The sequence below is a fragment of the Agelaius phoeniceus genome, chromosome 6 (assembly GCF_051311805.1).
Source record: "Agelaius phoeniceus isolate bAgePho1 chromosome 6, bAgePho1.hap1, whole genome shotgun sequence".
NCBI classification, from domain to species: domain Eukaryota; kingdom Metazoa; phylum Chordata; class Aves; order Passeriformes; family Icteridae; genus Agelaius; species Agelaius phoeniceus.
Window position 1 is genome coordinate 48,726,436 of NC_135270.1, and position 24,948 is coordinate 48,751,383.

Here is a 24,948-nt window from a genome sequence, read left to right on the forward strand (position 1 = left end):
CGTTGAGGTTGATGATTTAAATGTCAGTTTGGTGTTTCAGAAGAGGAGCAACTGTGACATTTAAGTCCACACTTAGCATTTAGTCCTGAGCTTGTCTTTCTGGAAGGTCAGTGATGTTTGGCATCAGGAGGTTGCACGCAGTTGTGCTTAGACAGAGTGATTTTGGAAATTGCCAATGCTTGAGCCAGCTCCCTGGCTCTCATCCCTGCTTTCAGTTCCATTTCCCGATAACCTGTGGCCTGACAAACCCTTTTTTATTTTCCAGAACTGCAGCTCCCACGTCCGAAGAGCAGTCGTCACGTGCTTCTCGGCGGGCTGCTGCGGCCGCCACGGCAACCGGCCCGTGCGCTACTGCAAGAGGTGCCACTCCAACCACCACAGCGAGCTGGGGGCGGCCGCAGAGACCCACCTGTACCAGACCTCACCGCCCCCCATCAACACCCGCGAGTGCGGCGCCGAGGAGCTCGTGTGCACCGTGGAGGCTGTCATCAGGTACTGTGAGCCATGGGTACGCGAGGCAGGACCAGGCCTTGGTGTCCATATTGCAGCTCATGTGCACTGTGGAGGCTGTCATCAGGTACTGTGAGCCATGGACATGTGAGCAGGACCAGGCCTTGGTGCCCATATTGCAGCTCATGTGCACTGTGGAGGCTGTCATCAGGTACTGTGAGCCATGGGTACGCGAGGCAGGATCAGGCCTTGGTGCCCATATTGCAGCTCATGTGCACTGTGGAGGCTGTCATCAGGTACTGTGAGCCAAGGACATGTGAGCAGGATCAGGCCTTGGTGTCCATATTGCAGCTCATGTGCACTCTGGAGGCTGTCATCAGGTACTGTGAGCCATGGGTACGCGAGGCAGAACCAGGCCTTGGTGCCCATATTGCAGCTCATGTGCACTGTGGAGGCTGTCATCAGGTAATGTGAGCTGTGGGTACGTGAGCAGGACTAGGCCTTGTGTCCATATTGCCTGCAGATCTTGTGCACAGGTGGATTTTAGTTTCACTGGGATAATTGGGGAGTAGACACTGAACTCCTGCTGCTTTAGCAGAGAGTGGCTCAGCTGGGGACACTGTGGCTGGACAGTGTTCAGGCGGAAAGGGACCTGGGGGTGCTGGTCAACAGCTGGCTAAATATGAGCCAGCAGTGTGCCTTGGTGGCCAATAAGTACAATGGCAAGGAATTGTATGGCCAGCAGGAGCAGGGAGGTCATTCTTCCCCTGTACTTGGCACTGGTGAGACCACATCTTGAGTGCTGTGTCCAGTTCTGGGCCCCTCAGTTTGGGAAGGACGTTAAGATGCTTGAGCACGTCCAGAGGAGGGCAACAAGGCTGGTGAGGGGCTGGGAACACAAACCCTGTGAGGAACATTTGAAGGAACTGGGGTTGTTTAGCCTGGAGGAGGCTTAGAGGTGACCTTATTGCTCTCTACAACCTCCTGAAGGGAGGTTGTAGACAGATGGGGGTTGGTATCTTCCACCAGGCAGCAACTGACAGAGCAAGAGGACAGAGTCTCAAGCTACATCAGGGAAGATATTGGTTATTAGGAAAAATAAGATAATAAATATTCCTAATAGGATATTAGGAAAAAACTTTTCACTGAAAGAATAATAAAGTATTGGAATGCTCTTCCCAGGGAGGTGGTAGAATCACCATCTCTGGATGTGTTTAAAAAACAACTGGACTGGCACTTGGTGCTATAGTCTAGTTGAGGTGTTAGGGCACAGGTTGGACTTGATGATCTTGGAGGTCTCTTCCAACTTTGTTATTCTGTGATTCTGTGAGTGTTGTCCTGATGAGAAAGTCAGCCTGGAATCCTAGGATTTGATGTTATTTTGTTTCAGGAAAGTGATGACATCATATGGCTAAATGTCTAGTTACTCTTGATTAGATACCTGTATCCACTGCAGGGAAGGTGCATTCACTGACCACAGGCTTGTTTTATAGCTTGCTGAAAGAAGCAGAGTTTCATGCAGAGCAGAGGGAGCATGAGCTCAACAGAAGGAGGCAGATGGGCCTCTCCTCTTCCCATCACTCCCTGGACAACACAGACTTTGATAATAAAGATGATGACAAGCATGACCAACGCCTCCTGAGCCAGTTTGGAATATGGTTCTTGGTAAGAAATTCTTGCTTTCTTCTCTCTTCGTGGTTGCCTCCCCTTTACTTTCTGAAGTCTGTTTTGCCTCTATTTTTTCCCACACTTCTTGGCTTTAGTTGGAGACATTCTGAATTGTAAGCAAGAATTTGTCCTGTGAAGCTGTCAGACTTGGAGATTTCATAACTAGCTTGGGTGGAGCTGCTGACTGCCTCTGAGTCTGCTACAAAGTATATAAAAGAATTATTCACTCTCAGGTTTTTAATTGACTTTTGTTTGCTTCTGTTCACAAGTGCCCCCTGGTGAGTGCCATTTTTTTTAATTTTAAAAGGCAGTCCTCTAAAAATCTATTTTTCCCCTTCCGGTTTTCAACATCACTTCCTGGGAGCAGAGCTTTCTCTCTTACCTCTGAATAGGCAGGAGGATTCTCAGTGGGATGTTGTTCCTTCCTTCAGTCAGCTTGATCAAGTTGTGTCAGTCAGTCTACTCCATTCACCTGCTGTGGGATGACAGAATGAAGCCTTGGGTTCTACCCCTACAGCAGCTACCAGAGATTATTCCAAAACAGCAGGGCTGCTCCTGGCTAGGTCATGAGCAGGCCAGGCTGCAGCCTCATAGATCCTCAGAAACTGCATTCTGCAGTTCTCCTTAAGAAGAATTCTTTTTCTCAGGCTCTTTTCAAGTCACCTTTCCTCTCAGGCTCTCTCTTCACCCAGTGACATGTGGGCAAATAGCAGGACCCCTCATCCATTGTGTAAACAGAGATAGGATCTCTGGATGGCAGAGTGGTAGGTGTGGAGTTCCATGGTGCCAAAAGAGCTGCTCTGCAGTTTCAAGGAACTACATGAATAAACTTTATATTTTGCTGACATCTTGTGGGTTTTGTTGTTTAACGTTGTTTCAGAATGAAAGACATCTATATATAAAGACATCTATATATATATTTTTTTTTGTGCCATGTGCATCTATTCTGTATTAAAGGATGTTTTGTAAAGACTGAAGGTCTGTATTTCCAGAAGTAGAATTAAGTGCAAACAGAGGAGGTTGTGTTTCACTGTACATGCCTCATCCCTGACATTCAAAGTGTACCTTTCTGTGGTAAGGAGGAAGAACTCACTGTCTCCATTCTATTCTTGTAAAATCTCTTGAGCTTTCTGGGTATTGACAGAGATGATCACACAGGTTGTGAGACTCTTGGGTTGCTGTTTTCCTCCATAAAATTACTATCTTTCATTCAGAAACTGGATAAGGGGTCAAGAGTTCCTTTTAAAAAGGCTGCCAGCTGATACTGCCTTTGAGTTAATGCTCACCTGAGACAAGCACAAGGAAGCCAACACCTTAACTTCAACCTGCAATGAAGTAAAAGACTGTACTTTGAATTGGCAAGATCTCAAGAAAAATCATGGAGGAAGAACATTTTTTAAATGGGTTCTGGTTTCTCTGGGAAGGAGGGCTGTCATTTTTTTCTCCAGATGTGACACAAACATTGCTCTGTTGTTCACTCACTGCCAGGCAGTGGTCACCAGTTTCAGGTTGCCAAGTGCTTAGGGTGCAGTTTTCACTAGGAAATGACAATGAATAGCTGTTTGGTGGCTAAAGGAGCTTCTCAATTCTCCTGTCATCCATTCTTTGCATTCAGTTCAGCAACCTGATTTGAAACTTTGTCTCCTGTACCCAGAGGGTGCCAAGAGCTCAAATATTAGGTAATTAAGGGCTTTGCAGTGTTCTGGCCTGTGAACTGGGGTAGAAACTTGGTCTCAGATTTGTGACAGCTTTACAGTCCAGGTGTCATTTTTAAAGAGTTTGGAGAAGGGGTGAAGAATGTTAATCATTATGTGGGAATTTCTGAGGACTTAAAACTCATATTCATGCCCCAAATGAGGACAAAAATTCAAGATTGAAGTCTTTTTGCAAAGTAAAGATCACTTATTACATTAGGTAGGCATTTTCTTTCAGAATTTTTGAAGTTCTTGATTTGACTTGTCTTTTTATCTGGTATGTCTTATATATGTGTGTGTATGTATAGCATATATTTTACTAGATTTACAGTACCTTCTGAAATTAAAAGTAATTTTAAAGTTCAAACCAAAAAGTTTGTCAAAGCACTCTATACTGATTTTTTTCAGTGTTGAAAGTAAACAAAAAATTCAGTGCCTGTTTTTTTTTCCCATTTTATTGTTATTTTCTGGTTAGGAAATATTTTGTCAATTGTCCTCTACCAACCTCTATTTAAAACTGATCATTTCATTTGTCTCATATGTAATCTGCATCCTCATAACTCTGAGAATATGCAAAATCTAGTAGACCAAAAATTTCCCCCCTTTAATTCTAGAAATGAAAGTTGGTTTGTGTTTCTCTCTTCCAGGTGAGCCTTTGCACTCCCAGTGAGAACACACCCACAGAGAGTTTAGCAAGGCTGGTCAGCATGGTGTTCCAGTGGTTTCACTCTACAGCTTACATGATGGATGATGAAGTGGGTAGCCTGGTTGAGAAACTGAAGCCCCAGTTTGTTACCAAGTGGCTGAAGACTGTTTGTGATGTCCGGTTTGATGTCATGGTTATGTGCCTCCTGCCCAAGCCAATGGAGTTTGCCAGGGTAAGAACAATTTATCTGAAGGCTCCCTTATTTGCTACAGAGATTAAGGTCTTAAGTGAAATTGCCTTTTTTTTTTCCAGCTCTGACAGCACAAAGAAATCTCAGTGGTAGAGGGAGCAGTGGAAATTGGGAATTTTTCCTTTTCACAGCATTTTTAGTTTTACTGTGTTAGAAAGTAGGCATTATTTACACTGATGTGAAGGCAGGTTGGAATAATATTATAGGTATTGAAAGATATTGTATTGTATAGGTATTATAATATTATAGGTATTGGAAGCTACATTTTTGATACCCGCACGTTTTTATGGTGCTGAAGTACCTGAACTTGTCTTTGCTAAAAGGTATCATTTGCCTACTCCCAGATATAAGCCTGTCCTTTAGTGATGTTTCTTTGCTCTTTGCATACTTCATCTCTGCAGCAGTGAATTAAGGTTTTTGAAATCACACAGTTGTAACTGAAGGGAACTCTGGGAATTTGATGCTAACTTCAGAAACCTAATTTGAGTGACTCAGTTAAGATCCCAGTCTGACAAGTTTGCCTTGTTGCTGATGGAGAGACAGATTTACCTGGAAGGTTATCCAGGGTGCCTAAGTGTAACCATTGGTGCAGCCTCTTCTAAAAAGAGTCATTCTTCCTGTCCATTAGTTATGGAGCAGAACTCACCACTTAATCATGCTTTTGTAAGACTTTCTTTTTCTGAGACTCTCATGTAAAATGTCCAGAGGACATGTTGGGCTTGTCTCCTAAAATTAAGTAGCTAGACTTGGAAGAGACATAAAGACTTTGTGTGATGTATGACACCATCACATGAACTGTGCATTGTAGGTTTTTCATAATGTAATGTATGGGATTTGCTGTACATTTGCAGACCAGCATGGACATGTTTTACTCAGTAACCATTGCTGCTGGGGGGCTTGTAGGTCAGCTGGGGCAGTTTGAGAGGTGAATGGATGCTTCAAATGTTAGAAACTGAACAACAGAGACCATGGCTTTGAGGTTAAGGGGAGAAGGAAGGACTGAACCTCATGCTGAAATCTCTTGCAGATTTTTTTCTTGGATCCAGCCCTTCTTTTGAGTTTTGTTACCCCCTACTGCAATACTTAAGACTAGACCAAAAACTTGCCAGATTTGCAAGACTTCACTAGAACATGAAGACAAATAGCCATGAAATTAGCTGTGATGAATGAAGGAAAAATAGTTTGCTGGCTGAGATTACCAGTAATTGCTGCCAAAACAGCAGGCATCTCTAGAGCCATTAGTCAGGAACAGCAGATGTGAGCCGAGGTCAGTTAGAATAATTAATCTCTGTATGCCAATTACTTATATACTTAGAAGCATATTTTTTTGCTTCCATCACTGAAAACCTTTCTTCAAAAAACCCTGAACTAACACCCATGAAAGAACACCTTGTACAGACTAAGTTTTTCAGAATAAAGACCCAGCACTGTAACAAGTTTCCCAGAGCAAAAAATTGATGGTGCAAGTTTGACCAAATAAATCTGTGCCTTTTTGAGAATTATAAATAATAATACACTGAATCATGGCCTGAAAGTGAGCAAAGTTCATTTAAGTCTGGACAAGGCTTTTGTGTACTGTCAGTCAAATTAAAGAGGAAAAAACAATGCAGCTCCATGTCTGAATTCTAAATTCGGCCTTGAATTTATTAATAATCACCTCCAAAAATTTCCTGGCTGCAACACACTGAGCAAATTTGTGATATTGAGTAAGTTACAGGGACTAGAAATGTTGTTCATTGTTGCATTCACATTCTCTGAAAAAATTCCTTTGCCCAGGGCTTTTCTCCTGGGAAGCTGAAAGGCAGCAAGAGAGACCTCAGAGAAAAGGAAAACACTTCTTATCTCATTTGCTTCTCCTGTGTTGTGCCTGTGTGGAATATGTTTGGAGATTGTTTACCCACAGGTGATTGTTTGATTGGATTCTGGTGTGAGTTGTTTTGACTCATTAGCCAATTAGGGCCAAGCTGTGCCAGGACTCTGGGAAGACTCACGAGTTTTCATTATTACCTTTTTAGCATTCAGCAAGTATCTTTTCTGTATTCTTTAGTATAGTATAGTGTAGTATTCTTTAATATAATATAGTACAATAAAGTAATAAATTAGCCTTCTGATAAGATGGAGTCTGATGCATCATTCTCTCCCCTTGTGGGTGGACCTGCATTTACAATAGTTCATCAGTATGATTTTTTGAAATACCCACAGGTTGGTGGATACTGGGACAAATCATGTAGTGCTGTAACCCAGTTAAAAGAAGGGCTGAATCGAATCCTTTGCTTGATTCCATACAATGTGATAAACCAGTCAGTGTGGGAGTGTATCATGCCTGAATGGCTGGAAGCTATAAGGACAGAAGTGCCCGATAACCAACTGAAAGAGTTTCGGGAAGTGCTGAGGTATGTAGGCATATGTTGGAATCATTCTGGTTTTGCATATGTTTGTTGAGGTTTTTAGCATTTTAAGATGGTGGCAACTAATAAAATGTGTGCAATAGACAGTAGTGAGTGAATGCTTCAGATTTGTTTTTGTATCTTATGTTTAAAGGATTTAAGCTTTGGGAAAGTTTTCTTTTATTGCCCCCCATGTCTTTGTGTCAAGAGCCAATTACATGATGCCTCTTTGGTGTGAGCAAGGCATATTCTTAGTGTGCTTCCTGCAGCATGTTGGAAGGACCATCTTTCTTCTCCTGTCCAGTTGATGAGAAATGGTGGGGATTAGTAGAACTGTATTTGTTATGATAATATCTTCCCCTATTAAGCAAAGGAAACACCAGGATAAGATTGGTGGTGGAGTCATAATTTTATGCCTGGTTTATGACTTTGACAATGAAACTTCACATTGCCTTTTAATTGATGACAGGGCTCTGAAACTGACTGTAAGTTCATATTTGTAGGTATTGCTGTAAACTTTTTTTAGTGCAAACATGGAATAATGGACTAGTGAGATGAGAAGTTTTTCAATTTTTGCATTGGATGATGGAAAAGATATTGCTATCAAATTAAATTGAACATATGTGATATCAATTCTTAAGGTGCATCACCAAATTCAGAGATGGCCTTGTATAGTCAGGACAGGTGGTATCAGCAGCCTAGCTCAGCTCCCATGGTGGGTGAGGCTGCAAGTAAGATTAGCTTCCTACCAGTTTTCTGTTCTGTCTCACACAGTGTATGCCATGCTAACTCAGTGATGCTACATTTTTGTTCTATTTTTCAGCAAAATGTTTGACACTGAGCTCTGTCCTCTCCCTTTCTCCTTGGAGGAGATGTTTGGCTTTATTAGCTGTCGATTCACAGGGTATCCATCTTCTGTGCAAGAGCAGGCATTGCTCTGGCTGCATGTAAGTGTCCTTGCTTGACAAGTCATGCTGAAACAGCTGATAATTTTGAAAAATAATCTGCTTTTCTGAAGTTGTTGCACCCCCTCTGCCCTTTGCTTATCTCCAATATGAGGATGGTTGGTAGGCAGACCCTGAGTGTTGCCAACTCATCATGGGCAATAATCTAGCTGACAAGGTGGGGATCAGTTAAGGGTTGCACTCAGTAATTTTGCCTGGGAATTTCTTTAACCTTTAAAAAAAAACCAAAAACCTTTGTTGTCAGTTGAGTCTTTAGAGCCATTCAGCTGGCTGACTTTTTTACAGCATTACTTTTTAGTCTCTACAGAAATTGGTCTGTAGATTCCAAAATTAATTCCAGACTCCAGAAACAGCTGTAGTTGTTTCTGCATATGAAGAGCTGGATTAGACTAGCTCTGTACCCACCAAGCTTTCTGCTGCTCTCACCCTATTTGTGCTATATTTGCTGCAAAACTGGCATTCACCCAATGTTACAGGGAGCTACAGGGATAATCATGTCAGATGAGGGCAATGAATTCAAAAAGGATATAAAATTTTCCACAGCACTTCAAAATTATACCTGTACTTTTCATTATTGCTTCTTTCCTGCTGAGGGTTATTTTAATTAAACCTTTACAAAGACCAATTTACCTGACTGTAATTTTAATTTTTTAGGTGTACAGAGTTTTCAAGTATAACATGATTTCTTTAGATTTTTCTTGAATTAATAACAATGACAAGTGCAAATGAGTTTATATTTATCTGAGTAATAGAGGCATAATAGATTTGGAATATTCTCCAAGTGATGTGCAGTTAACAATCCTGTCACTATGTGTAGGCTACCATTCATTTTAAGGAATAATAAACAAAAATAGTTATTAATTCAAGTATTGGTAATATTTCTGATTTACAGAAATATTTTTGTAGAATAACCTCACATCTCTCTGTGTTTGGGCATAAAATTGATCTCAAGGTGCACCAAGTGGATGTCAATAAATATTTTGAAAGTGCCTGTTTTATTTTGCCCTGATTCTAATGGAAATCTAAGCTTGCACCTCACTCATTGAGTCCCAAAGTTAAATGCAGAGATCTTGCTGAACTGAGGATCGTGTTACAAAAATGCATATAAAGTAGCTGGTGTTTGTGATCCAACTTGAAACTCATGCTTTCTTATTTATTGTCTTTCCTTAGGTGTTGTCTGAACTAGACATTGTTGTTCCTCTTCAGTTACTAATCAGCATGTTTTCTGATGGAGTTAATTCTGTAAAAGAATTAGCAAACCAAAGAAAATCAAGAGTCAGTGAACTGGCAGGAAATCTTGCAGCTCGGAGGGTAACTGCTTATTTTTTTTTTGCTTGTAACAGTCTTCCTGATAGAGTCCACAGGAAGAATTAAAAAACATCTTTCAATATGGCAGCTTTTGACTGAAACAGTATACATTTTGAAAATGAAAGAAATTTGGCATGACTTCTGTTAATATTACTCTATCATATAAAAGTGTAAAGGTAACACTGGTAGGAGTTTCTCAGTATCTTTTCCAAGCTGTTTTATTCTTTGCACCTTCTATTAAGAACCATCAGGAACAAACTGTTAGGGACAACTGGTCATCCAGAATGACTTTCTGTATTCTGGTATGAATTTGGTGGGCCCAGGTACGGTTTGAAAGGGTGAGAGAGCAGAATTTATTTCTGGTTGCTGCATTTTTTGTCCCAAACACAAGAGATTCAGAATGTGATCTAAAGTTGTCTGTCAAAGGCTTATGGTCTGGAAGAAAACATGTACAAATACATAGGTACTACACATACTTGGTCTGATGTGACTTAACTTCCCAGTAGTTGGGATAAAGGACACCAGGAACAAGGTTGCTTGAAAGACCTCATTCTTTACATTTAAGGACCTACGGCATCTAGGCAGTTGATGACTCCTTACACGTGGTCTGCCAGTCTTCTGATACAGCTTTGCAGAGAGCACTGCCACACCTAGCCCATGATCACTTCTAAACTAAGCAGAAAAGCACTTCTAAACTAAGCAGACTGTCTGGTCTTTCAGATCATGGTGTGAAAATTGACCTGGTGTGTCATCTAAGTGTGTATCTCCCTGCAATGCCTAGAAGTTCTCAGGGTGTTTTAGCTGACCTGCTGTGTTGTGGGCATAAATCAGTGCAGACATACACAACTTACTGCCATTGTGTCTAGTTCATTTCCAGCTACTTGTATCCTTGGTACAGCCCTAGTTAACAAAGTTCTCTTGGGGTGGGCTCCTTTATTAGCCTCCTGTTATTAAAGTCAGTGGCCATGGATTATGGAGCAGATCATTGTCACCTGATAGGTGCTTTACTGCCTGCACCAATTTTCAGTTTGGTTTTGGATGTTGAAATTCTCCTTAGTAGGAATAACATAATGGATGTCAGCTACTTAGCTTGAGAGAATTTATCATCTGGGCAGAATATGGTTCCTGTACTTCCACTCTATCTTATCATTCAGTGGTGTTAATAAGGGACACATGTATATTGGCAAAAAAGCTACACAAGGGAGTGGCAAGGCTGTCAAGAGTTCTTGCTATTTTTGGCATTTTCTTATAGAATGAGATTGCTTACATGCCTAACAGTCATTTGGACATGTTGATTTTTTTTTTTATGTTTTCAGGTGAGCGTTGCTTCTGACCCTGGGCGCAGAGTTCAGCACAACATGCTCAGTCCTTTCCCAAGCCCTTTCCAGAGCCCATTTCGGAGCCCAATACGTAGTCCTTTTCACAGCCCTTTCAAGAATTTTGGACATCCTAGTGGAAAAACTATTGATTTTGAGTGTGAAGATGAGGAAATGAATCTTAATTGCTTCATTCTGATGTTTGATCTAATCCTGAAGCAGGTACTTGCAGAAGAAGAACATCCGCATGGAAGGAATGCTGAAGTTCTGTAGTCACTTTTGGCTCTCCTTTATTGATTCTCTTTAGGGCCTGGCATTGATTCTTTTGATCCTGTATTGATTCTCTTTCTGCTAAGGGCCTGGCATGAAGTGTAAGACATTTAAATCCCAGTACAGCTGCCATCTGTCTTTATCTCTATAGAAATTATAGGTTAATGTTCAAAGAAGTTAGATGGCTCCACATTCAGGTTAGATACTAACCTGACCCTAGTGAAAGGAACTTTTCCTTGGAACTTTGTTTATTTTTACAGACTAGAAGCAGAGATTTGTTGATAAACTTAGATTGTCAATTTTTGGATAGCTAAGTTTCTACATTATGAATCCAAGGACACTTGTTTTGGATGACAGTCTCCAGGTAAAATTAATGGATTAATTCTGTGCTTGAAATTGTCTATTTACTCTAGCTGTTTGAGCTTGGGCCTCAACAGCAGTGGCAATTATAAATTGTGAGTTACAGAATTCTTACATTAAGAATTCTCAGATTCTTTCCAGTACCGTAATATAAAACTAGCAGAAATGTAGGAAGAGGCAGACAGTTTGTACTCTGCCTTTTAATTTAATAATAAATCCTTACTCTTTTCACTTTTTTTTCAGATGGAACTCCAGGATGATGGTGTCACTTTGGGCTTAGAGAACAGCATCTCAAAAGATATAATATCCATCATAAACAATGTGTTTCAGGCACCCTGGGGTGGTTCTCACACCTGTCAGAAAGATGAAAAATCAGTTGAATGTGGTCTGTGCCAGTCCAGCATTCTGTGTTACCAGCTGGGTTTTGAGCTGCTGGAACAGCTTGCTCCAAAGGAAGAAATCAGGCTTGTGGTAAGTAGAGCAGGAAAGGGTCTGTATTATTGGTGTGCTGAAACTCCTTCACTATTCTCATTCCATTGTGCTCAGGGAGCAAAGCTGCACTGGCTTTTGGTGTGAAGGATTCGGGAGGTTAAAGCAAAATGCCATTGAACTGTAAAATTTCCTAAGTTTGAATTGATTCAAAGAACCCAGGGAAGATGGCAATATTAATCCATCTTGAACTCTTCCCCCATGAACACTGAAGTACTTTTTCACTTTGGGCAGGCATCACTCCAATCCTACTGTGTCTCAAAAAAAAAAAGTAAAGTGTAAATCCTTACCTTTTGATAAAAGCAAGGAGTGGATACTTTGAAATGATAAATGATTTTGAGTGAAGCAGTTGTCAAGTGAGCAAGTTGGAGCTTGACTGTTTGAAATGCTGAGCACTGTGGGAAAAATTGTTCTACTTCAGGTTGAGTACCCAGCTTTATCAGACCCAGATATGTACTCTCCAGTCACTAGTCATCATTAAAATTTTCTGTAGCTTTGCAGGAGAGTTGGAGAATTTCCGGTGGTGGTGGTGGTGGTCTGATGAATTTATTTTAAGCTGGATATCTATTATATGCAACTGTTCCATCTGGTAGTTGAGAAGAAGGCATAATTCCATTTATTCTGATGCTCATTTGTTGTGGTGTGTTAGTAACAGATTTCTATTAGTTTTTTTCCTCCCATGGAGGGAATAGTGATGCCTTTTTATGTGTCAAATTTTCAGAATTTCATTTGATGTGTATGCTAGAAGTAGATATTTTGCACATAGTATTCAGTATAGTATTTGTCCTAGAAAAATCATCTCATTGCCCTCCAGTAGAGATTCTCATCTCAAGAGAGAATTAGCGAGTAGTGCAGTCTTTGGGGTGCTGGGACACTTCCAGACTTCACCCTGAAATTTCCAACATAAACATCACAATGGGAACCTTTAATCCTGTGCTCCTTGCCACAGGCAGAAGTACCTCCAGCCTGGAGTTTAGAGTTTTCAATGTACAAGTGGCTGAGGTAGGTCCTGCCCCTAAGCCTCTAGTGCAGGAAACACCCTGCTCCTGTCTGTTACTCCTTTCAGGCAAGGATGACAGACTTGGTGAAGTATTGGCCCTTTGATTGAATCCACCTCAGCTCCAATATGCATATACAGTTTCTGTTAAATCAATGTCAGAAACACACTTTTTTTGGTCAGTATACATTTGCTGATGCAAAATATTAGATATGCAGGTGATTTGAGTGCATAAATGTACATGGAACTAAACAAAGAATGCCTCATTTGAGCTTAGTTTGTCACACCAAATGTAGCTTAGTCAGCAGGACTAGCCTACATATGGCCTCATGTATGTAGGTACATCAAGAAATGAATTTAACTTATTATATTCTTAAAGGAGCCCACAGATAACCTCGAGGATAGTCTTCTGTATACTAGACCTGAGTTTATTATAGGAACTGAAGGAGAAGAGGAAGACAAATCGGCACCAAAGCATGGAGAAAACCCAGGAAATCACACAGAGACCACAGAAAATGCTGGTAGGTAGAGGCTGAAAAGGTTATTGCAGTAAGGCTTTGAAAGAAATGCTTATACTCATATACCATACAGGCAGTCTTTCAAGTTCAACAGTGCACAGTCACTTTTTTATCATGCATTTAATTCTTTCAACATATTAATTGAATAGGCTGTAAATAAGTTGAGAGCAAGTGTGACTGTCTCCCAAAGGTGTTAAAAGAAGTCTTGGCTTTTTGAACATATAAAGTAGCAAAAACATTAGATACCATATTCCATGCTATGCTAACTTTGCTGACTGCAGGGTTAATGTGCCTAGAATTAATTTATCTCTCATCATCTTAACATTCTTTAGTTTCATTTTGAATTCATAGATAAAAGAATTTTGATATTGTCTGTAACTTACATTTTTAACAGCAATAAAGAATGACACAGAAAGGAAGTTTTGTTATCAGCAACTTCCAGTTACCTTGAAGCTCATATACACTATATTGCAGGTAACATTGATTACTTGTTAGTTCAGTTTGTATTGCTGGTGATGTCATTGTGTTGAGAGAGAAACATCTGTTTACGCAGGAAATGTCAAGGTTTGAAGAACCAGACATTCTTTTTAACATGCTGAATTGTCTGAAGATCCTGTGTCTTCATGGGGAATGCCTGTATATAGCAAGAAAAGACCATCCACAATTTCTTGCCTATATTCAAGATCACATGTTGATTGCAAGGTGAGTTATTATTGCACATTTTGTCTTCATGCTTCATTGGTTCTCCAGGTATACATTTTCCTTAATGTCAAAGAATTTGCAAGTTTACTATGGGAAATTAACAAGAGTGGTAGAGAAGTGTGGAAAGATTAAGAAACCTTTATAAAAGTTATTGCATGGGCTAATTAAGATGTAAATGAAGTCAAGGTAACCTGCAGTGTCCATCATGGCTACTCCATTGTGAACCACCTCTTTTGCAATGAGTCAGACTCTCTTATATTCAATAATACCATTACCTGAGACTGATGTATCTTCCTGGAATCTGCAAAATAAAATAAAGGATGTCATGAAGGCAGGCACACAGTTTATAGGGCCTTAGCATTAAAGCTGAGACAACAATAGTATTTCAAATAATTTTTATGAGGGACAGGAGGTTCATTCACTTAGAGTGAATTGGATTGAAATCTGTGCCTTTTAAGATTCTCTTTGGAGAAAGGGACTTCTGAAGAAAACTAGCTGAGTAAACATCAGCATATGATCTTCTGAAATACTGTTTGTCAGCACTTAACAGCTGCTCTGTATCAATTTCACTGAGTATCTCCCAAGACTGAGGGTTTTAGCAGCCTAGAGAATCTGTCCTGAATCTATACCAGCAAATTGTGAATATCCAACTTCTTAGTTACTTGTGGATGCACATGATTTTTGGTGTCAAGACAGTTCATGTGGCTTATGTGGTCATGCTGAAAGCTGGTCATGCTGAAACTCCTAATTTGTAGTGTTCCATGGCAGTTGTCTTGAACTAGGCAAACACTTTCAAAACGAAATATTTCAAAGTGAGGAATATTTGAACCTGGATTTTCAATAAAAAATGCTGTAGTTGAAGATCTGCAAGTAGCTCTGTTTTCCTACTTTGTTTTTACTACAGTCCATTCTGTAGTATTCACATAAATGCCCAGCATGGCTCATAGAGATTTTCTTTACATTTAGAAGAAAGGATATCAAGGGAGTGTCTTTATAAGCAGCCTTGCTCTTTTTTGTCTTCCCAGCTTGTGGGGAGTTGTGAAGTCTGAATTTTCTCAGCTTTCTTCCCTGGCAGTCCCACTTCTTCTTCATGCACTTTCACTTCCTCATGGAGCTGACATTTTCTGGACAATCATAAACAGCAATTTCAACAGTAAAGACTGGAAGATGAGATTTGAAGCAGGTAGGCCTGAGAAATGTACTCTGTTTTCTCTTTGTTTCTTCTCTGAAGAAGTAGAGCTTTCTCTGCAGTAACTGAGAAGACATATAACAGATTATGAACTTTATGCTGCTTTGGAGAGTTTTGGAGATAGTTCAGTGCTAAACTGTGGCAAAACAGTGTGCAGTAAAATAAAGGGGAAGATGAGACATTTTGGATAATAAGAATCAAAATTATAGCTCTTTCTAGCTATTTTTCATTGTTACTTTCTCAGCTGTGCACATTTCTTTGTATTAATTTGTTTATTAATCAGTACATAAACCATTGCCTAAATGAATATGCCTCTTGTCTCGCTGCTACAGTTGAGAAAGTGGCTGTGTTGTGCAGATTTTTGGACATTCACTCTGTGACAAAAAACCACCTACTGAAGTACTCTTTGGCTCATGCATTCTGCTGTTTCCTGACTGCTGTGGAAGATGTCAACCCAGCAGTGGCTACAAGAGCTGGACTATTACTTGACACCATAAAGAGGCCAGCTTTACAGGTGGGTGTGCTACATGGGAAAAAATATATTCCAGTGGGAAGCTGCCTTTTCACCTGGAGGTCAGATGTACAGCATCACAGTCACTGCTAATACCTTTTTAGGCAAGCATTATTGGTCTTGGTACTTGACATATGCACAAAATAACCAGGGGAAATGAAACTGCCCTACCCCAACTTGGAATCATGGAAAAAATAATTTTTAAGATCCAAGTCCAACCATAAATACTTTGATGGCTGCAGAGGATTATTGTGTTTGAACTGCTATTGTAGAAAACTGTAATTTTTTTTGATTATTTGAAGATAATTTGGTATTTTTCAATTAAAAAAATAAATTTTTAAGTCTTATGAAACCCTGCTGAGCTCACAGTGAGAAAATATATTTGAGCAAAACCAAACTTGGTCTTGATCTTTTCAAGACTCACTTAGACATGTAATTTTATGAATGTCAGCCTGCCAGTCAGGATTCACATGATTAAATCTAAACAGATACCTAAGTGAGAAAAGCAAGATAAAAAAATAAATCTTATAGAACAATTCAGTTCTAGTTCTGTGGAGAATAGAATGAATATGTATTTTAAAGAGCTCAGGGTTACTGCCTACAAAATGCTGTTAATGCTTGCTAGTTTAATTCCCTTTGGTACCTTTTCAAAATAATTTCCAGAGAAATTGAGTTCAATGACACTATTACTGAACTGGGGTTCAGTGAGACCAGTGTACTGCACTTTGATATTCAATATGTGGGCTTTCTTATCAAACTTAAATCTTGACAGTCCAGACAAAATTCTAGTGCAGAAAATGTACAGAAGAATTTTCAGGCAAAGTGCCTCTGATACACTTGACAATGTAATCTTTCTTCCCCTGTTTAACCTTGGTGATTCATTCTTTTTGTAATTAAGGGCTTGATTCAGTTACATAAATGTAATGTTTTTCTCAGATAGGGAGTGTACAAACCACTTTGATATTGTGTACAAAAGATGCAGTATTATAGAACTTTGCCTGTACCTTTGTATTTCTCAAAATCTTAGAAAATTCTATATTCAAAATATGATGCTTATTTATTTCTTTACTTACCTTTCTCTCTGATACCAGTAGCATTAGTTCTGATTTAAAGGACTTGGTAGAAAAAAGGAGCTAAACCTTGGTCCTATATTAACTGACAGGAGGAGTTATGAGCTCTGACCTTCCTTTATATAAAAAATCCTTAAGAGATATCTCATATCTCAGTTATGTGTTGTTTTCTTTGTTTCCCTCTATAGGGTCTCTGCCTCTGCCTTGATTTCCAGTTTGACACAGTTGTCAAGGATAGGCCCACAATTCTTAGTAAGCTTTTGCTACTTCATTTTCTAAAAGCAGATATCCCAGCTTTGAGCTGGGAGTTCTTTGTGAATCGCTTTGAAACCCTGAGTTTGGAGGCTCAGCTTCATCTGGACTGCAACAAAGAATTTCCTTTCCCAACAAGTAAGCATATTTCAAATCAATCTGATCACTTTTTACCAGCTTCTGGAATTTTAGCTGCTTGCAAGAGACTGAGGGAGTTGCAGGTCTTGTGTATATAAATTCTCTGAAATTAAGTAATCTTTCAGGCCAAATTAAAATAAAGTAAGCATTTTTTACTTCCTGAATACCGATTAGTCTGTATTCTGCTGCACCTTTGGGTGTTGTGTTTTGCTCTCACTAGGATGTGATTGCCAGCCTTGGTTGAACTGTGGTCTGGCTCTATGATCACCTGCAACCCACGTTAACCCCCTTGTTCTATTGTAGAAGTTCTAATGCTGTCACATTTGCTGTTCTTCAAGTCCCAGATCATGCCCAGCCCTGTCCTGTGGTGATCTGTACAAAGTCAGCCCTAAGAGCTGTTTGACCCTCTGAAAAGCACAGCATAAGAGATACATGGAATCCTAGAGCCAGTGCTCAGTTAACTATCTTTGCAGTGACAAATGTTTTAAAATGTTTGTCCTGTTCATACTTGGTTTCTTAATGAGAAACCAAATCTTCCTTTCACTAGACAGGGACTAAAAATTAATTCATGTATAAATTTTTAGAATGCTGAATAATTGAAGACTTCCTAACCCAAGTGGTGGCCTGTGAGTCAGATCTATTTCCATTTCCTGGAGGAGATGGGAACAGCTGTCTGAACAGTGCATGTTCCCTCAGCAGCTTAATGCTTCCTTCTACATTTGCATGGAGCCCAGTGCCTAAAAAAGCCTAGGTGCTGTGACTGCTCCACAGGAGAAGGGTGGAACTGCAAAGATATTTTCTTCATGTGTGAGTAGCTTGACCCAATGCTGGGAACTGCTGCTGTGGCCTGAGGAGGGTGTCTTGCCACTAGTTTCTAACACCTCTGGCTGCAAATGTAGGGCAATATCTTGAAATAGGAATATTTTTGCGTCATTTAAAATAAGCACAAGAAAATGTTCAGATTTCTTTTGAACCTTTTTTTTTGTCATTTCAAAGAGATGGGTGATGCAAAGGATGGGCTCACTGACTTCAGTCACTCAGATGATTAAACTCAAAGGGTTCCAGTGCACTATAGATATGAGTGTGGAAAAGTATTGGTGATCCCATTAAAACATGCAGTGATACTGCTGATAACACCACTGTAACTCCATAATCAACACTCACAGGTTTTTTGAAATCAAAATCAGGATGGTAGGTGCAAGTAGAACAGGAGGTTAGTATGGCAAAACTAGGGGCCATGGTTAGGTATGAGTACACTAAATGTGATCCATACTTGTGAGATTTCTGCCCTTTTAAATAGGGGGCACCTCATATTCTCTTAGCTTGAAATTCAGTTTTTGGCTTCAAGAATCTGTTTTTGACCAGCATAATCTTTTAACACAGTTATGCCTCTTGGGACTGTATAGTTTTTAGAATGAGAGCATGCAAATGAGTACCTTGCAGATGGACCCCATGGGCCCATTTGAAACTTTGTTGGCTCGAGTGGGACCTGGGGCCCAGTTGCATTTGGCACTTGGCAGCAATAGGACCTCCCCATGGTGTGGAATGAATCCTAACTTGGTCCATTGCATTTGCAAAGCTATCACTGCTGTCAGGACAAACGTGGCCAACCTCAGTGATGCGGCAATGTGGAAGATCAAGAGGGCTCGTTTCGCGCGTAACCGCCAGAAGAGCGTGCGCTCCCTGCGGGACAGCGTCAAGGGACCCGCCGAGTCCAAGAGAGCGCTCTCCCTTCCCGAAACCCTAACCACCAAAATTCGTTGAGTACCTATTTATGTTTTTGTGACACACCTCTGTCTTCTCCCCATGGATCATATCCCATTGATGGGTACACATTGAAGTTGTCAATATCTATCCAATTGGTTTCTGGCTGCTTTGGCATTACTCAGATAATGACAAGTCCGTGAGTTTGACAAAGAACACAGAAAAATTGTGTCTAGATGTGCCTGTTTAAAAGGCCAGAATAAAATGCTCCAAGACTAGCTTGTCTTTTCTAGATCTTAATTTTTATTTGTGGCTAATATGCAGTAGTTTTGTCTTAAATAGATACAGATTTTACAGAAAAAATCCTCTATTACTTATATATTTATTAATTATAATTATTAATCAGTGCATGTAGCATATGCTAGATGTCTTAAAAACAGCTGTTAATGGCTCAAATGAGTTTTTGAATATATTCAGCATTCTGTTGATAAGGAAACAATGTCCATGCAACACGTCTTTCCTGATGGTTTCTACAGGAGGACTTAGTGCTGGAGAACCATGGGATTGTCTGGAGTGCTGTGCAGATACCTTTCCAAGCAGAAATGAAGCTTGTCTATTCTCATTTAGAGAATTTTGCAAACACAGATTAGTCTTTATATTCAATTTGGACCTCTCACATTGCTCTTACCCATATAATAGGAACTAATAAAACTTTTGAACCTGGGTGCTAGTGAACAATTAACTTAAGCAGCAATTTTCTTTCCAACACTGCAATATATATTCTTTCCAACACAGTCCCCCTGAATATTTTGGGATTCTTAGGTAATCCTTCATGGCCAATTACTGATGCTGCACAGGAACTCCTGTGTGCTGACTCTTGTACCAGTAAAATTAAATGATGGAGAAAATTAGAGTTATAGAACATAGTGCACAAAATCTGTAGGGCACAGAAGTGACATGTTCCAAGCAGTTACACTCACTGCCTGACAACAGTGCATGAGTAAACGAACATAAATGTGCTAGCACTGAATATATGCTAAGTGTAAGATGTCAGTGCTGCCTTAATAAACAGAGTTGCTCTTGTTTTTTTCCTGAAGCTGTGAGCTTGACCAGACATGAGCAGTCTGCACCAGCACTTGGAGGAACACCAGAGCAAACACCAGGTGGGTGTGACAAAGGAGGTGTGTTTTGATGGAACAGGAAAAGGAAGGCTCTAACTCTGACTTTCTTGCTGAATCATGAGATAAACTTGCACAAGATGGAAGTTGTCTAAATGGCAGACTGAATCACATCTCAGCATGATTCCAAAAAGTGTAAATTGAAGTTTTGCTCTCAGTCTGTATTTAAGGCTGCTTCCAGTTGTAAGTTAGACTTTGGAGTCAGTCAGCTATGCCAGCAGTGCCTCACCCTCCTGTGTTTGATTGCCCACAGGTAAATATTTGCTAGACTGGCCCCATGGGTCACCTGTTTTGAGTCAGGTCTTTGAGTCCTTCAGATTTTAAAGACAGCAGACAGAATGCTTTTGCCTGTCAGTACTGTATATTACACTCTGCATGCTTACAGCTACCTCAAGTCCCTTATTTTATATTTACTGACATTTTCTGAAGATGTCACCCTTCTGTCAGGCTTCTGTAGAATAGGTAGCACAGCAGGATCCAAGGAATCTCTTAATAATTATGACTACTGACAGTTATTGCTCTGAGTGCTGTGTAGGCTGATGATTTGGAAATGAAAAGATGTCAGATTCAGATCTTTTCATGTTCTGTCTTCAAGACTTGAAATACTTCCAACAGATGCAAATTCCTAATCAAAATATATCAACTTATTTGATGATCAGCTGAAAGAAAGATACCTTGTCACTGTGGGAGCTGACTAAACTGTGAAATGAAACAGGGGAGTTTCTGAATTATCAGGATATAGCCCTGCTGTGCTAGCCAGTGAGAGCTGGAAATAAACAGAACATATGTGTGGGTTGTCATAGGCTCAAAGAGGGATCAAGTCACATCATGATGCAATAAACAGGTATATCAGTGGATGATTGTTCTTCATTTAACAGCACCAACCACCTGCTAAATACTGGGCTTAAAGGAATTTGTTGCATAAGAACTGTCATTGTCACAGTAGGCATTGTTACACATTGTGGTTTTATCAGATGTATTTTGGTATTGCTACACTTTACTTTACAGCCTTAGGTAGTTCATCACCTAAGGTTAAAACAAAGTTTCCACTAAAATATGTATATAAAATGTTTCAGATATCTAGAAACTACTGGTTTCAAGAGAATTCTGATAATATGATTCAGAATATGACAGATGATTTGGAAACTAGAAGACTAATTACTGTCTCTTTTCTCCTGCCCAATATTTATTATTTCTTCCTAAAAGCTTGTATGTTTGTAAAAAAAATTTTTTTTAGGTTTGTTTCAGTTTTTAACGCTGCATTGGAAGTACTGAGCTTATGTGTTTCAGCTAGGGAACTGACTGACTCCTAAATGGAGGATGTACATCTGTTGTAGAAAAACATGTATTTTATACATAGCCCTTGAATGAACCAGTTTTCATGCTCATCTGTTCTTTCTAGATCTAAAACAGGCATCCTTGTACAGTCCAAATGCAAGCTGAATTCAGTGTGCATTCTGTATGGATTAAACACCAGGATCATGTGTTTGTTCCTATGTCTTGTGCAGTATTCTGGACAGTCAGTGAGAGAGTTTCACTGATAGGGATCACACTTGGGATGTGTGATACAGCCCTGCTGTAATCCTGATCTGCTGCTTTATGTTACATTGTGATATACCTTAAAGTAATTTGAAGGTGTAGAGGTCTGATATAAGGCACAGATGAATAAAGAGATGAATCTTTGGCAGTAAGGCTAGATTGAATGAGGGCGTGGAGGTTGTATATTACCTGGCTGTGTGTTTGGTGATGTGAGAAGGTTTTGATGAGGGCTGGGGAGGACAGGTGTCTGCATCTGTATACCTTATACAGGCACATACAAATGCACGTGAATTTTAAGAAATAAAATTCCTAGCCACTGTAAAGACAGAGCTGTCTTGGTTTTGCATTCCAGGCTTGGATTTAAACAGCCTCATGTGATAACAGGATACTCTGTACCTTGTGTTGATGAAATAAATGTTTAGTTCAGGCCTGGTATAACCTAAGACTCATTCCAGACAGCAGAAGTTTTTCAGGCTCTGAAGATCAATTAATTAAACTGGATTGTACCATTTTTTTAGTTTTAAACAAGTAGTTCTCCATTGCTGGGTTTTTACAGGTTCCTACATCAGAAATAAAACCAGGGTGAGTGACATTCCATAGTCTTGATCCTTAGTACAGCTGTGACAAACAAACCAGGGTGAAGCTCTGTTCACTCTATCCTGCTGTATAGTTTTCCTTGAGAGTACTGTATGAGAAATGAGATCTTTAATGCATCAGAAAGTGCAGTAATATTTCTGGAAAAGTAAAATGTCAGGAAAAGTCCTGAGAAAGTGTCTGTTAGGTTGTTAGAGTTATGAAACAGTTTTGAAATTGAATGTTTTATCACTGAGCTTCTAAATTATATTGTTCAAGTGAAAATAAAATGGTTTAATCTTTGGAGATTAATTACTCTTTGAATTCTCTTTGGAGAACCAGTATTTATTTAGAGCCCAATGATCTTTTCATTTGTTTTATTTTATCTCCTTCTTTATTTTATTGAAAATCTCACAACATGTTAGAGAGATGAAAATAAATAGGGCTGAATAATACAGTCAGATATCATCCTTATGAAAATTGTGTCTTTATGATATAATTCCATGGAAAATTTTAACCTGGGTGTAATATTATATAAGAAACAAATATTATTTCTCAGTTTATGTCCATGAAGCTAAGATTACTTTTTGTGTATATTTTTGAAGTACTTCTGAAAATGGTTTTGCTTTATTTCTGATTCTAATTATCTCAGACTTCACTGTTTTCTTTTTGTATCTGCAAATCTCGGTCCAGCAAAAGCTTGGGTAGAGAATTTCCATTTTGAAGGAGGGTTTTTAAGTTAAAAATCCCAGTGAAAACTGGAACAAAAAATGTTGTATAACATAAAGTTCATTATTTCTTCTAACCCAAATAAGACCAATAAAGCAAAGTTATTCTTAATAGAAGTGGATCTGAAAATTCCTGCCCCCTGCATATTTTAATTTTCACCTGTCATAGAAATGATAACCATCTCCCATGCTTTGCAAAACAGCCAAACAAATCTCTGTTCACCCATGAATACAAATGCAACACACTTTAAAACTATTTTAAAAAATTACAGACATTGCATTTTTTCTTGTGAAGAACCTAAGACAGATGCAGTTGTACCAGCAAAGAAGTCCTTTGTCAGAACAGCATATCACGTTGAGAATATGGGAAAATTAGAATATTAAAATAACACTCTTTATTTACAAGTTATTTGCAGTACTACAAGTTATCTAAGGGAAATACAGATATGTACTAATAGGGGAAGTCTTCATTCTTCGTTTAATCATTATTTGGTACAATTTTTTGTATTTCCTAGCCTGGCCATTTTGTACATTTTCCACTTACAAAGACTGATGTCTGTTCATGTTAACTGAGAAAAGACTGATAGCCATACCAGATGAGAATTTGGTGGCATTGGGATTTGATGGATGTGGAAGAATAATAATATTCAATTTGGCAGAAATGCACTGGGATGGGAAATAAGGTGCTCCACTAAGTATGGGAAAGCTGAGAAATGGAGTTGAGTGACACAGTGGTGTTTCTGTGCTGTTGGACCTGAGGCAACAGAGGAGCAATGTCCTCAGAAGTGCATGCTTGTCTCCTGCAATTTCACTGGCTGTATTTGGGCAGAAATGGAACAGTGAACTCTGGAAAAAAATTCTGGTGTGTTCTATACCGTGTTTTTTGGATTTACAGAGTTCACACAGTGTTCTACACTGTCTGATACCAATGTCTCTTGTGCCCATAGGACAACCTTCCCCAGAGAACGATAATACAATAAAAGACCTGCTGCCAGAGGATGCTGGGATTGACCACCAGACTGTCCACCAGCTGATCACAGTGCTGATGAAGTTCATGGCAAAGGATGAGAGCAGTGCAGAGTCGGACATCAGCAGCGCCAAAGCTTTCAACACAGTCAAGCGCCATCTGTACGTCCTGCTTGGCTACGATCAGCAGGAAGGATGCTTCATGATTGCACCCCAAAAAATGCGCGTCTCAACCTGCTTTAATGCCTTTATTGCTGGAATAGCACAAGTAGGTGAAGGCACTTACTAGCTTTTGCTGCTATTTATTATTGCCTGTTGTTGAAATAATGGTAGCACAGCCTTGTTTGTAGCAAAATAATGGCTGAATGAGGTAATCCTATGTTGGCGATGAAGAGAGACAGGCAAGACTGACAGGTGATCAGGATCTGAGTTTATTGTGCACTACCAATGCTTATATACTGTTTTAAGAAGACTAGTAACATTTACTACAATTATTAGGTTAAAATCACAAATTAATGCATATTACAACGTCTCTTGGTTGCAGAGTTTAATGAAATTTTCTTTTTCCGGTCAACCAGTCTGATTGAATCTCCTTTTAATCCTCAAAGTTCTGTTTGCTCTTGCCAAGGTATCCTATTATCAAGTCTCTTATGCTAACCAGGTCCAAAGTCCATCGTCTGTCTTGTGTCCCAATATCTCAACAATCCTACTTAAAACTTTAACATATTTTCAGCTTGTGAAGGAATTTCTTTCCACTGGTAGTCTAAAGTTTCTGCATCACTGGTGAAGAGATTGTCGTTTTGTGTGCATGGAGGCATGAAAATACTACCACTGTATGAGAAATTAGAGACTGCTTCTAGCCTCTGCCTTCTTCCACTAGCCTTTGAATGCCTTACTTTCCTCATGAATATTTCCTCCTTTGTTCTTCAGGAGGACCTGTTCTTGTTTTGTTTCCCTACAGAAGAAGAGTTTCCCTACGGAAGAGTTCATGGTCTGTGAACTCTTCAACATTCTTCACTTTGCAGGAGGCTCATTTTTCTTCCTTACAGTGCACCAGGACTTTCTGTTCTCCCTTTCCTA

At 39.6% G+C, this 24,948-nt stretch overlaps 1 protein-coding gene across 6 annotated transcripts in view; it reads left to right on the plus strand.

Annotated features, from left to right (window-relative positions):
* Positions 1-24,948, plus strand: part of UNC79 (unc-79 subunit of NALCN channel complex) — a 109,489-nt gene that overhangs the window by 26,653 nt on the left and 57,888 nt on the right. For all 6 annotated transcript variants that reach the window (XR_013182873.1, XM_077180640.1, XM_077180641.1 and 3 more), the window contains exons 12-28: positions 266-492; positions 1,944-2,115; positions 4,460-4,690; positions 6,911-7,101; positions 7,919-8,042; positions 9,231-9,371; positions 10,685-10,906; positions 11,558-11,785; positions 13,180-13,321; positions 13,713-13,792; positions 13,872-14,020; positions 15,046-15,203; positions 15,542-15,723; positions 16,979-17,180; positions 18,760-18,939; positions 19,982-20,047; positions 23,850-24,136. Coding sequence is in view for 5 of the 6 variants with exons in the window: in XM_077180640.1 (XP_077036755.1) it covers positions 266-492; positions 1,944-2,115; positions 4,460-4,690; positions 6,911-7,101; positions 7,919-8,042; positions 9,231-9,371; positions 10,685-10,906; positions 11,558-11,785; positions 13,180-13,321; positions 13,713-13,792; positions 13,872-14,020; positions 15,046-15,203; positions 15,542-15,723; positions 16,979-17,180; positions 18,760-18,939; positions 19,982-20,047; positions 23,850-24,136 (2,982 nt within the window). In the remaining variant the exon portion in view is untranslated. The remainder of the gene's footprint in view (positions 1-265; positions 493-1,943; positions 2,116-4,459; positions 4,691-6,910; positions 7,102-7,918; positions 8,043-9,230; positions 9,372-10,684; positions 10,907-11,557; positions 11,786-13,179; positions 13,322-13,712; positions 13,793-13,871; positions 14,021-15,045; positions 15,204-15,541; positions 15,724-16,978; positions 17,181-18,759; positions 18,940-19,981; positions 20,048-23,849; positions 24,137-24,948) is intronic.